We start from the raw sequence: 13,074 nt of genomic DNA on the forward strand, positions 1-13,074 counted from the left end.
CATGGGGATAAAGATGGGGTGGGGTTGGGTACCACCCTGGGGTAGTGGCAAGAGATAAGGAGCAGCCTGGAAAGATGGGCATTATGGGGATGGAGGCTGGGGTCCCATCCTGGGGATGTTAGTTGGGTCTCACCATGGGGGTTGGACATTAAGCCCCACTGTGGGGTTGGAAGCTGGGGATAAAGGCTGGGATGGATTATTTGGTCCCATCATGGGGATGAAGGTTGGGATGGATGGGTGGATGGGTGGATGTGTGGATGGATGGATGGATGGCTGGCTGGCTGGCTGGCTGGCTGGCTGTCCCACCCTGGGTATGAAGGCTGTGGATGGATGTTGCTCTGAGGATGGAGCTGGAGGTCCCACCCTGAGGATGGGGGGATCCCACACTGGGCACTGACTGGGGTGTGCAGGTGAGGTGGTGAATGTGCCATCATTCGATGAGGAGGGAGCCTTCATCTCATACCCACCCCTCACCAACGTGCACCATGAGCTGCGGCTGGAGGTTGAGTTCCTGCCGCTGGCACCCGATGGGCTCCTGCTCTTCAGTGCTGGCAAAGCTGCCCCTGTTGAGGATTTCGTAGCCTTGGCCATGATCGGTGGCTACCTCGAGTTCCGCTATGAGCTGGGCTCAGGTGGGTGGCACAGGGCACTGTGGAGATTTCAGCTCTGCGAACATCCCTGGTCATCCCCCAGCGCCCCCCATAACACCATCCCCCATCCCCACAGGCCCAGCAGTGCTGCGGAGTGCAGAGCCGGTGGCCCTGGGCCAGTGGCACTGGGTGACAGCTGAACGTGTTCACAAGGATGGGACACTGGTGGTGGATGATGCCGCCCCGGTAAAGCGCTCCTCGCCTGGCAAGAGCCAGGGGCTCAACCTGCGCAGCCCCCTGTACCTGGGGGGCACCGAGCCCCCTCTGCGCCCACCTACCAACGCCTCCTTCCATGGCTGCATTGGAGAGGTGAGACCTTCGCCTTGTGTCCCCTTGGTGGGCAGGTGACCCCCCTCAGGTGGGGAGGGGATTCCATCATATTGGGGGAATGATCCCCTTGGTGGGGATGGAAGTGACCCCCACTGATGTCCCCTTGTTGGGGGGGTGACACCTCTTGGTGTCTCCTTGGGAAGATGACCCCGTTGGCGGTGTCCCCTTCCCATTGTTGGGGAGGTGACTTCCCTTCACATCCCCTTGTTGAAGTTCTCTCACTGGGTTGATGACGCCTCTCCTTTGTGTCCGCTTGGTTGGAAATGACACCCGTGGCTGAGGGATGGTGCCATTGGTGTCCCCTTGCTGATGTCCCTTCGTTGGAGAGGTGGCCCTCACTGGCTTCCCCTTGGCGGGGGTGGGGGCGGGGGAAACCCGTTGGCGTCCGGGCTGGTAAGGGACCCCGCCAACAGGGCCGTGACGGTGGGCGGTGTCCCCGCAGGTGTCCATCAGCGGGAAGCGGGTGGAGCTGCGGGAGCGGTTCCTGCGCAGCCGGGGGGTGCGGCCCTGCGGCCACCGCGCCCCGTGTCGGCTGGGGACCCGGGGTGAGAGCGGGGATGGGATGGGGGGATGGGGGCGGTTTGCACGCGTGTATGAACTGCGTGTGCGTTTGTGTGTGTGTGCATAGGTGTGTGTGCATGTGCACTGTGTGTGTCTGTGCTCTATGGGCACACACACGCAGTGCGCACCTGTTCACTCACCTGTGCTATGTGCTCATACAGTGAACACCTGCTCACTGCACTCACCTGTGCCATGTGCTCATACAATGCACACCTGTTTGAATACCTGTTCACTCACCTGTGCCCAGCATGCCCGTGGGGGCTGTGCCCATGAGTGCTGTGCACACTCACCCGTCACCCCCAGTGACCATGTCCTCCTATCTCCAGGCCCGCACTGTGAGGAGGAGGAGGAGGAGGAGCAGGCCAAAGGCTGTCACCCCTCCCGGCCCTGCCTGCACGGTGGCTCCTGTGTCCATGGCTCCTGCCACTGCCCCCCTGGACACAGCGGGGCCCACTGCCAGCACCGTGAGGGGACAGCACAGGGACATGGGGAGAGGTCTTGGGGACACCTAGGGCCAAGGAGAGCATGCTGGGACACTGCCAGCACAGTGAGGGGGGAACACATGGAGGGAAAAGGGAGGACACCTGGGGACACTTGCAGACACAGAAGGACATCTCAGTTCTCTGAAGGATGTGGTGGGAACAAAGGAAACACATAGGGACACAAGGCACACACACACTTGGGGATACTTGGAAATACCTGGGGACACTTGGAGACAGTTTGGGATGTGTGGGGACATTGGGAAACTTGAGAACATGGGGAGACACTTGGGGACATGGGAGGAAGTCACTTAGGGACACTTGAAGACATGGGGGGGACATACATGGGAACGTCTCACAGCATTTGGAGACACCTGGGACATGGGGTAACACCTGGGGACACCTGGAGACCCTTGTGGATTGACTGGGGATACAGAGGAACACCTGGGTACATGGCAGGGACACGTGCTTGGGGAATACTTGGGGAAACCTGGAACAACTGCAGACACCCAGGAACATAGTGGGGGGGCACTTGGGAACAGCAAGGGGATACATGCCCCCCCCCTTTACTCCCTCTTGTCCCATAGGCTCAGCACTGGCAGAGCTGGAGCTGGACTGGCAGGAGGGCAGTGGGGGTGGCGGTGGGTCCCTGCACCCGTTTCCCCTTTTCCCCCCCAAACTGTGGGTGGGGTCCCCTCCTCCCATCCCCCCCTGATCCGCCATCTTCCCCCAGATGCCCCTGGGCAGTTCAGCGCTTCATTCCAGGAGGGATCATACCTGGCCCTTCCCGGGCACCTCTTCCCTCGTGGGTGAGTGGCGCAGGACACCCAAACTGGGTGCTGCACCTCTGCCATGGCACCCCCCCGTTTTGGGGTGCTGCACGCCCCCCCATGGCATTACACTCTGTATGGTGCTGCTCCCCACCACCCAAGTCCTCCCCTCACAGCCCCCCCGAGGCTCCCGAGACCATCGAGCTGGAGCTGCGGACACACAGCGCCCAGGGGCTGCTGTTGTGGCACGGCACGGTGAGAGAGGGGACAGGGTAACAGGGAGGGCACTGGGCTGAGAGACCCTCGGGCGGGGGTCCAGGTGCCCCCCCCGCTCACACCTCGCTGTGCCTGCAGGAGCCCGGTGAGGGTGGCAGAGCCAAAGATTTCCTTGGCCTTGGATTGAAGGATGGGCACCTGTTGTTCAGGTGAGGGGACAGCCAGGGTCCCCTGGCATGACATGTGGCACCCAGGGGTCTCTTGAACCTCACAAGGTGCCTTCTGAGGTGCCCTTCACACTGACACCATGCCCCCCCCCCCACAGTTACCAGCTAGGCAGTGGCGAAGCCACCATCACCTCTGAAGACCCCATCAATGATGGCGAGTGGCACCGGGTGATGGTGACGAGGTGGGCAGGGGTCTGGGTGTGGGGTGGGTGGGGTAGGGTTGGGGTGCAGGTGCTGACAGTGCCCCACAGGGAGGGCCGGCATGGGCAGCTCCAGGTGGATGGAGAGGAGCCAGTGAGTGGGGAATCACCCGGATCCAACATCATGGCCAACACTGAAGGCAGCATCTACGTGGGTACGGTGGGACATGTGGACACGGGGGGGACATAGGGTCATGAGGAGGATGGGTTGGGACACAGATGGACATAGGGTGGATGTGGGATGGACGTGGAATGGACATGAGGTGCATGTGGGATAGACGGGGTGAGGCATGGTATGGCACAGGGGATGGACATGGGGTGGGACACAGATATGGGGTGGGATGTGGCATGGACACAGAATGGGACATAGGGTGGACATGAGATGACACTTGGGATAAGACACCAGGTGGAACATGAGATTGGACATGGGATGGACATGGGATGGGACAGGGTGGAATAGATGATGGGACACAGGGATGGTCACACAGACATGTGGGATGGATGCAGGATGGGACACATGGTGGAACATGGGGTGGGGACACCTGATGGGACGCAGGACAGACATGGGCAGGTGTCGCAGGCCAGAATATGGGTGGGCCCAGTGGGTGCCCCTCACCCAGTGCCTCCTGTGTCCCCCTGCAGGCGGTGCCCCCAACCCCCGCGCCCTCACAGCGGGCAAGTTCAGCTCTGGCATCTCAGGCTGCGTGCGGGGACTGGTGCTGGAGTCCGCCGGGATCCCCCAACACCCCATCGACCTCCGGCACGGTGCTGTGGGGGGTTCCCCTGTGCCCCCCTGCCCCTCCTAACCCACCCTGAAGCAAAGTCTGGGGGGAATTTGGTCAATTTTATTCTGTTCAAAAAAAAAAAAAAAAAAGCCACCAGGAGGAAATGGTGCTTTCCTGCCCCGGGTTGACTCTGGGGGGAGGCCGGGACCCCCAAAAATGTTTACACCCCCCTTCCACCGGTCCCCCGAAACTGTGCCGGGGTGGCCGGGCCCAGGGTGACGGCGGGGTGGGGGCGCGAGGAACAATCGGGGTGTTGGTAGGACCCCCCCCCCCCCCCGAAGGGACAGCTATTAAAGGAGAGACAACCAGTGTGGCTGCCGTATTTGGGGGCTGTGCCGGGGCAATATGGGGGTGCAGGAGCGATGGGATGGGGAGCATGAGGGTTGGGGTGTGGTGTGGGGATATAGGGGGGCTTTGGTATTGGGGTGCAGGGGCTATGGTATGAGCGAGATGGTTTGAGGGGTGCTATGAGGGTATAGGAGAGGGAGTATAGTGAGAGGATTTAGGGGCACGATGTGGAGGTGCAGGGGTGTACGGGGCCCGGGAAGTTATGGTACAGGGAGGTGTGATATGGAAGGGTTATGGTATTGGGGTGCGGGGGGTGTGGTCTGGGGGGATGCGGTATGGGGTGTGGGAGTTCAGGGGGTTCCTCGCTGTTGTGGCGTCTGGCGGGGGTCTCTGGGGGGCGCGGTGCAGATGACGGGGTGTCGATGGGACCCAGAGCGGCCCCGCGCCGCAGGCCCCGCCCACCGGCCGTGCAGGCCCCCCCCAGAGCACCAGCCTCGCCCGCATGGCGAGCGAGCCCCGCCTCCATTGCAACAGGCCACACCCCCGACGGCTCGTGCAAGCCACGCCCCTGGTGGTCGGAAGTCACGCTCCTGACGGGTTCAAGACCCTCCCCTCGACAGGCACGAGCCTGTATCTGGCGCGCCCAAGCCAGGCCCCCTTGGCGGAAGCCCCGCCCCCAGCCCCGCGCGTCGCGGCCTGTGAACGTAAGCGCCTCGCGCCGTCACGGCGTCGCGCTCGTGGCGTCACCGGCCCTGAGGGCGGTGGGAGGGGCCGGGAGAGATCGTGACCGGACCGGGGCAAGAACCGGACCCGGGCAGGGCAGCCCCGGGGTGTCGGCAGGAGCGATGGCGCCGCGGCTGCAGCTGGAGAAGGCGGCGTGGCGCTGGACCGAGACGGTGCCGCCCGAGGCGGTGGCGCAGGAGCACATTGAGGCGGCCTATCGCGTCCGGCTGGAGCCTTGCCAGCGCGGCGCCTGCCGGTACCGCGGGGCCGGGCCGAACACCGAACCCCCCCGACAGCACGCTTGGGATCTGGGGTGTCTCCCCGTGTTCTATTCTGCTATGAGGCGCAGGGCATACCCCGCCCCTGCCGAGGTCCCACGGGGTCGGTGGAGGCTCCCCCTTGTTCCCTTCTGGGGGACCCTCATTCCCCGGGGCTGGGGCGGCCCTCAGCAGTCTCCTTGTGTGGCTGCCTAGATACAGGGGAATCCCCTGGGCTGGTGGGGAACCTCTGGCCTCTCTTCTCAGACATAGGCGACCGCCTCCCCCGGCTTGTGGGGACCCCTCTCGTTCTCTGCCTCCTCAGATGCAGGGGAACTCCCCTGGAGTGGCAGAGCCTCCTTCTAACCTGGCTTACCAGATACAGGGTACTGCCCTAGTATTGTGGGGGACCCGTTGTTGCTGGGCTCTTCAGATATAGGAGAGCACCCATGGGGTTGTGGGGAGCCACTGTTCTTTCTTGTCCCTCCCCTTTTATAGGGCTTCGCAGATTAAAGGAACGGGTCCCGCCTCAGGTTTGTAGGAATCCCTCTGCCTGGCTCCCTACTTACAGGGGTCCCTGTGGGTTGTAGGGAGCTCATCTCCTTGGCTGGAAGTATGGCACTCACCCTGGAGTTGGGGCAAGCCCTGTTCCTGCCTGGCTTCCCAGATAAAGGAAGTTTCTTTGGTCCCGTACTTGTCCCTAGGGTCCCTTTTTTGATCTGAAGATCTCTCTAATTCTCCACCTCGTTCCTCACCTATAGCCACTGTTTTTTTGTGGGGGGGCAATGTTCCATGTCTCATCCCATTCGACATTATGTACTTCTTCGTATCCCCCACTGTTACCCCTCCAAGCTCCCAAGGGACATGGGGGTGACAGCTGGGATCTGGCTCCCCAGGAGAAACTGCCGGGGGAACCCCAACTGCCTGGTGGGCATCGGGGAGCACGTGTGGCTGGGCGAGATCGACGAGAACAGCTTCCACAACATTGATGACCCCAACTGTGAGCGCCGCAAGAAGGTACCCCCAAACCCCACCTCGGGGCCCAGGGAGATGCTGGGGACCAGAGGAGGTGACCTTTCCTGACCCTTTTTCTGTCCCCCCAGAATGCGTTTGTGGGCCTGACAAACCTTGGTGCCACGTGCTACGTCAACACCTTCCTGCAGATGTGGTTCCTGAACCTGGAGCTGCGGCAGGCACTCTACCTGTGCCCCAGCACCTGCGGGGATGGTGTTCCCAAGGACACAGGTGCATGGCAGAAAGGGATTTGTTCCTTTCCTCCTAAAATTGCACTTTGAGATAAGGTTTATCAGGAGAATTCATGGGTGAAGCTGCAGCCGTACATGCCATCCCTGCACTGTTAGTTTGGAGCCATCATCTGGATTTTGGGAATGAACCAACCTTAATCCAAGTGATGTCTTAGATCAGAGTGATCTGAGCTGGTTGAAAATAATGATCTGGTTTGGTCTTGCTTCGCAAAGTGGCCTAGTGGTGGTGCTGGGGGTGGAACATGTTGATCAGGGCTGGTCTGTGCTGTCACAGAGCTGCACTTACCCCATGACAGGGCTGAAATTTGGGCCTCAGAGAGGATTAAGGCTCCTAGTTTTTTCTGCTCCTGGGTGCTTTCCCTGGGGAAGCTCTGGGTCAATGCAGCCACTTCAGCTCTGTTGGTTTCATGGTAGTTGTAAATAATGTTTCACCTTCTGGGCTAAAGAAGAAGCTGTGTTTTGGGGTCATTGGTGCATGCCATGTAAACCACTCACAGCTCATGCTGGGCACTGCAGGATAGAATAATGGAATCCCTAAGGTTGGAAGACTCCTCCAAGATCATCAGTCTGACTATTCCCCCAGCACTGCCAAGCCCACCATTAACCCATGTACCCAGGTGCCACATCCAGACAGTTTTTGAGCACTTCAGGGATGGTGAGTCCGCCTATGCCCTGAGCAGCCTGTTCCAGTACCTGACAATCCGTTCCATTGAGGAATTTTCCCTAATATCCTACATCGACCTCCCCTCATGCAACTCAAATTCATTTCCTCTCATCCTGTCCCTTGTTCTCTGGGAGCAGAGACTCCTGTCTGAAAGTTGCAGAATGTAAATATTTACATTTGGATGTGATGATCTCAAGGGCTTTTTCCAGCCTGAATTATTTTCTGTTTGGCTTGTGCTGGGATTTGCTGTCATCACCTACATGATCGACTTCAGTTTTCCTGACAACTCAAACCACCTTCCAACCCTGTCGCTTTTAGTGGTGGTGAAATACTCGGAGTGATCCGTTCTTGCCCTGAATTCCTGCTGTGCCTTTTATTTTTCCCAGACTATGAGCCCCAGACCATCTGTGAGCACCTGCAGTACCTGTTTGCTCTGCTGCAGAACAGCAAGCGGCGCTACATCGACCCTTCAGGCTTTGTCAAAGCATTGGGGCTCGACACCGGGCAGCAGCAGGTGTGTGGGAGGGGATTCCTGGCACTTCCAGAAGTTGGGAATCACCCTTGGGCAGTCACTGGACAGCTCCCAGCTGGGTCTGGCTTCTGGGTGCACACATGAAGGGGGAGGTGGGGCTCTGGGCCCCTCCCAGAGTGCAGGAGGGGGGACCAGGATGTCAGGAGTGCAGAGGCATCAGGAAGAGCCCAGGGAATGATGGGATGGGGCCAGGGAGATGAGGAGTCCAAGGAGGAATGGGATGAGGACAGGAAGATAGGAGGAGCCCAAAGAATGATAGATGGGGCTAAGGGGCAAGGGAATGAGGCCAAGGAGATCAGGAGGAGTCCAGGGAGTGAGGGAATGAGAACACGGAGTGATGGGATGGGGCCAGGGAGGTGAGGAAGAGCCCAGGGAATGATGGGATGAGAACAGGGAGACAAGGAGGAGCCCTTAGAGTTATGGGATCAGGACATGGGACAATGGGATGATGATGCAGAGATCAGGAGGAGCCCAGGGGCAGTGGGATGGAGACAGAGAAATCAGGAGGAGCCTAGGAGGTGATGGGATTAGGACATGAAACAATGGGATGAGTACAGGGATATAAAGAGGAGCCCAGGGAGCAATGGAATGAGGCTTGGAAGTGATGAGTGCAGAAGATGGGGAGGAGCCAAGGGAGTGGTGGGATGAAGACCAGGAACGATGGGATGGGGTCAGGTGGGAGCCAGAGCTGTGGTGAGGATCCTGCAGGTGTTTCGTGGGCTGCTCCTCCCAGGGGATTGGGTGGTGAGGAGATCCTCAGGGTGAGGTGGATCACCAGGAGCCAGCCAAGATCTGAGGGGAGCATGTGGGAGATGAGTGCTACAGGGCCCTGTGGGGCTGCAGCTGGAGAGAGCTGGGAGAGGAGCTGGTGGGAGAGGAGCACGGCTTGGAAATCCACTTCGAAAGATAATGGGAGGTTTTGGAGGAAGAACCAGAGCACTGCCAGTGTTTCCTTGGGAGGGTCAGGAGGGTAAGGAAACTGACCAGGGACACCAGAGGGCAGACAAGAGAGGCCAAAACCTTGTTTTTAGAAGAAGATAACCAGGGTGGGAGAGAAAGGCCCCGAGCTGGGTGTGGGGAAGCTCTGGAGCGTCACCAAGATCAACAATAGGCAGCTTCTCATTTTTGGGGTGTTTTTATTTCTCTTCTCACCTCTCATCTGAGCAGAGACAGCTGTGAAAATGAGGATCAAGGGGCTCGAAAACTCCACAGGAAGGTTTTTATCCCTTCCAGAATCCTGGGAGGAGCAGGGCAGGAGTCAAAGCCCCCAGCAGGGCTGGCCAGGAGCCAGGGCAGCTCCTGCTGTGCTCCCACACAGAGGGCCTCACGGTCCTTTTAGCCAAATTCCTCTGTTTTCCTTAGTTCTCCATGCTGTGCACAGAGCCTTGGCGTAGCCTGTGTGGAGGGCTTGGGATAATTAGCAATGAATTAGTGCCAGAGTTGTGACTGTGCTGTGGTGGATTGTTAATGAACTTAGTTTTCTCTTTTAGGATGCCCAGGAGTTTTCCAAGCTGTTCATGTCCCTGCTGGAAGATACTTTGTCCAAACAGAAAAACCCAGATGTCCGGAACATTGTGCAAAAGCAGTTTTGTGGAGAGTATGCCTATGTCACAGTGTAAGTAATAATTTTGGCAATACCCTTTCTGTAAATATTTAAATTTTTAGAAGGATTTGGGAGGGGAAGATCTCTCCTAACAACCAGAGCAGGCAGTTAAGCTGCAGCAGAAACACTTTCTGAGAAATGTTTACCTTTTCATTTTCCTGTGTGTTTGGTGTTGCTGTGGCAGTTCTCCAGCTGCTTTTACTCCTTTAATGAAAATTTACCAACTAAACCTGCAAGTGAGTTAATGGAGTGACAGGTCCGGCAGCCAGAAAACAGCATCCTGGGTGTTGTATTTTCATTCCTGTGTTCTCAGAGCTGTGAATTTCACCTTAAAAATAACATAAAATGGTGCATGCAAGTTGTGGCAGGTCCTGGTGGGTGCTGTTAAGCTGCTTAAAACTTCTCCTGGAGTTTTATGGTGTGGAGGTGTGAATCTCCTTAGCCCTGACTTCACTTTTTGTCCTATTTTTATTCAAGGAATAGTTTACTGAAGGCTTGGGAGCTCCAACGCATGAGCCCTGGCCTGTCCTCAGATATATTTTTGTCTTCTTTCCTATCCCAGCTGCAACCAGTGTGGCAGAGAATCTAAACTGGTGTCTAAATTTTACGAGCTGGAGTTAAACATCCAAGGACACAAGCAGTTGACAGACTGTATAACAGAATTCCTCAAGGTATGAGCTCTTTGGGGTTGGAGTCCTGCTATTTTTAGCAAGGAATTTCAATTCCTTCCTCCAATTCACAGCCTTTGAGGTCAGTGTCAGAGCAAAGCCACCAACTTGGCTCAGGGAGATGGATCCAAGTGAAATTTTTTTTTTTTTTTTTTAGACCCAAAAAATGAGGATTGAGGCACAGAGCAAGGAAAGGCTCTGTGATATTGCATGCTCCTGTTATGGCTTTAAAAAGCACTTTAAAGTTGCATTTTTAGTTACAATACTTTGCCAGGAAAGTTACGAGAAAAGCGTCTGCCTGCTTTGTCACAGATGGCACTGGGAGAACGGCTGCTTTCCATGTTTTCTGTGTCAGTGCTCATCTGCATAGCAACAGGAGACATTCCCTGCTAAAAAATGTGCTCTCAGAACTACCAGGGAGTGCTGGGAATAGCTTCAGGAACAGCTGGAAGTGCTCTCAGTTCAGTTTTAAAAATTTGCCTGGATCTGAAGTTCAGCTCTGGCATGCTAAGGTGTGGATTCCACTCAAACTATTTAGGACAGAGCTAACCTGAACCGCTTCCCTGAGCTCATTTCTTTCTGGTGCACTCAGCAAACCAGTTGCTCTGCCTGGAAGGTCTGCTGTGAAAAAAATCTGGTTTGGGTGTACAGATTAAATTCCTGAATTGGTGAACTTGGCATTTGATTGCTCCTCCTTCACACAAAACAACCCTGTGACATTTTTGGGGGGGGTTGGAATTTTCCTCTGGCCTAATCCTGCCCATGGAGCTGCTTAGGCAGTGAGTGACTCCTGCAGGGTTTTGGGTAGCTGAACAGAGGGTTGTAGTTTCCAAGCTAAAATGTGGCTTAACATTAACTGCGTCCATGTGAACTCATAAAAGGGGCGATTTAATTACTTTCTTTGGTATAAACCAACTCAGTCAAACGAGAAGCAAGAGTAAGAGACCCGAGAACTTGGAATGGGGCTTGATTCAGTCTAAAATTTGCCTTAAAGTGAGAGCGACCTGCTATGACCTTGCCATTAAGCACAGTCATTGGCGTGTCTTTAACCCAGAAAAATTTGGGAAGCAACTGAGAAGAGACTGAAATAATTAAAATAACTTTGGTGCTTCTCATTCTCCAGCTGTTGTGTAGCTCAATTGACCTTTTAATGCTGACATGTTCTCAAGACACTTCCCTCTGCCTCTCCACACTTAGGAAGAAAAATTAGAAGGGGACAATCGCTATTTTTGTGAGACTTGTCAGAGCAAGCAAAATGCCACAAGGAAGATCCGGCTGCTCAGCCTGCCTTGCACCCTCAACCTGCAGCTCATGCGCTTTGTGTTTGACAGGTGAGTGGAAACTACCTGGAAACTATTGGGGAAGTCACCTACCTTGCTCTTCCTGCTTTAATTTGAGGGGTGACAGGGTGTCTGAGGCTCTCAGGGGATGCTCATAGGGGTTCAAGGGAGGTATTTTGGGGTGTGAGCTGTTTGTGCCCCAAGCCAAAGCTTTGCCTCCACACAGACAAACTGGCCACAAGAAGAAGCTGAACACCTACATCGGCTTCTCAGAGCTGCTGGACATGGAGCCTTTCATGGAGCAAAAAAGTGAGTTCGGGGCACTTTTTTGTTATCTTTGCCCGTTGCCTCTTGGCAGATCTCCTCTGTAATTCTATTTAGGAGGAAATTCCTCCCTGTGAGGGTGGTAAGGTCCTTGCACAGGGTGCCAGAGAAGCTGTAGCTGCCCCGTTCCTAGAGGTGTCCAAGGCCAGGTTGGATGGGGCTTGGAGCAACTTGGGATAGTGGAAAATGTCCCTGCCCATGGCACAGAGGTGGAGCAAGATGGGCTTTAAAATCTCTTCCAACTCAAACCATTCTGGGGTTCTTTGATTACTCTGAATCCTCTTTTTGATTGAAAATTCTGTCAAGAGTTATTTGAAGCCTGTATTTCAAACAACATCCTTGTTATTAAGCCACAACCCTCTTAGCAATGTCCTGAAGAGCAGTGAGTTCAAGTGCAGGCTTTACTGCCTTGTGGAAACTCAAAGTTTAAGGACAGGAAGGATGAGTCTGCTGGCTGCAGAGCTGTGTGTAAGTGCTCTTCCCTTGCAGACGGTGTGTACGTTTACGAGCTGAGCGCTGTGCTCATACACCGTGGAGTAAGTGCCTACTCCGGGCACTACATTGCCCATGTGAAGGACCCGCAGACAGGCGAGTGGTACAAGTTCAACGATGAGGACATCGAGAAGATGGAGGGGAAGAAACTGCAGCTGGGGATTGAGGAAGATCTAGGTAAAACCTTTCAGTTGTGAGTGCCCTTTTAAAATAACTCTTTCTGCCAAAACCACGGGCATCCCCAGATGCAGCCTCCTGCTCCTCCCCAGAACGCTCCTACATGGCCTGTCAGGCTTGGAGGGACTTGGGAAACAGCAGTCCTGGTGATCGCAGCCAGATTTGCTTCATTTCAGACCGGTGTGAGTGTTTACACCTCATAATCAGCTGCTCTAGTATTTCTCTGGCAGATAAGATGCTGATAACACGGGCAGCAGGTTCCTATCAGGGAGCAACAGGCGCATGCCACTTCCTTGGAACAGATAAGGAGAATGCTTTCAGTTTCCTTAACACATTATGGTTCTCTTTCCACTGAGTGTTTTACTTGGGAGCAGTAAAAAGGATTTTTATCCAAATAACAACTTGGAAGCTAAAACTGCCTTTTTACTCTGAGCTTTTTTATTGGTGCTTTTCTGTTTTACTGGCTCATTGTGTGCTGCCCAGATCACCATGATCCTGCACTGGATTTTTTGGAGATTCTTTGGAAAGTTTGGGCTGAGGCTGGACCTGTGGATTTCTCACTCTGCAGTCAGTAAATAAGAGC

The 13,074-nt window shown here is 55.5% G+C and overlaps 2 protein-coding genes across 6 annotated transcripts in view; both read left to right on the forward strand.

Annotated features, from left to right (window-relative positions):
• HSPG2 (heparan sulfate proteoglycan 2) overlaps window positions 1-4,364 on the forward strand; it is a 38,593-nt gene extending 34,229 nt beyond the window's left edge. The window contains exons 83-93 of the mRNA XM_062507389.1: window positions 411-632; window positions 727-959; window positions 1,423-1,525; window positions 1,868-2,005; window positions 2,608-2,661; window positions 2,754-2,829; window positions 2,967-3,045; window positions 3,145-3,215; window positions 3,332-3,415; window positions 3,485-3,588; window positions 4,076-4,364. Coding sequence (XP_062363373.1) covers window positions 411-632; window positions 727-959; window positions 1,423-1,525; window positions 1,868-2,005; window positions 2,608-2,661; window positions 2,754-2,829; window positions 2,967-3,045; window positions 3,145-3,215; window positions 3,332-3,415; window positions 3,485-3,588; window positions 4,076-4,239 — 1,328 coding nt within the window. The 3' untranslated portion in view covers window positions 4,240-4,364. The remainder of the gene's footprint in view (window positions 1-410; window positions 633-726; window positions 960-1,422; window positions 1,526-1,867; window positions 2,006-2,607; window positions 2,662-2,753; window positions 2,830-2,966; window positions 3,046-3,144; window positions 3,216-3,331; window positions 3,416-3,484; window positions 3,589-4,075) is intronic.
• Window positions 4,365-5,242: 878 nt separating this feature from the next.
• Window positions 5,243-13,074, forward strand: part of USP48 (ubiquitin specific peptidase 48) — a 30,198-nt gene continuing 22,366 nt past the window's right edge. For 2 of the 5 annotated variants that reach the window (XM_062507530.1, XM_062507534.1), the window contains exons 1-9: window positions 5,246-5,485; window positions 6,383-6,503; window positions 6,590-6,731; window positions 7,802-7,929; window positions 9,438-9,562; window positions 10,113-10,221; window positions 11,416-11,549; window positions 11,725-11,807; window positions 12,312-12,491. In XM_062507530.1, the coding sequence (XP_062363514.1) occupies window positions 5,352-5,485; window positions 6,383-6,503; window positions 6,590-6,731; window positions 7,802-7,929; window positions 9,438-9,562; window positions 10,113-10,221; window positions 11,416-11,549; window positions 11,725-11,807; window positions 12,312-12,491 (1,156 nt within the window). In that variant the 5' untranslated portion in view covers window positions 5,246-5,351. Of the gene's footprint in view, window positions 5,486-6,338; window positions 6,504-6,589; window positions 6,732-7,801; window positions 7,930-9,437; window positions 9,563-10,112; window positions 10,222-11,415; window positions 11,550-11,724; window positions 11,808-12,311; window positions 12,492-13,074 lie in introns of all 5 variants that reach the window. The other 3 variants (XM_062507533.1, XM_062507532.1, XM_062507531.1) reach the window with 3 other exon arrangements.

Source organism: Cinclus cinclus, chromosome 23, assembly GCF_963662255.1.
Source record: "Cinclus cinclus chromosome 23, bCinCin1.1, whole genome shotgun sequence".
Lineage (NCBI taxonomy): Eukaryota > Metazoa > Chordata > Aves > Passeriformes > Cinclidae > Cinclus > Cinclus cinclus.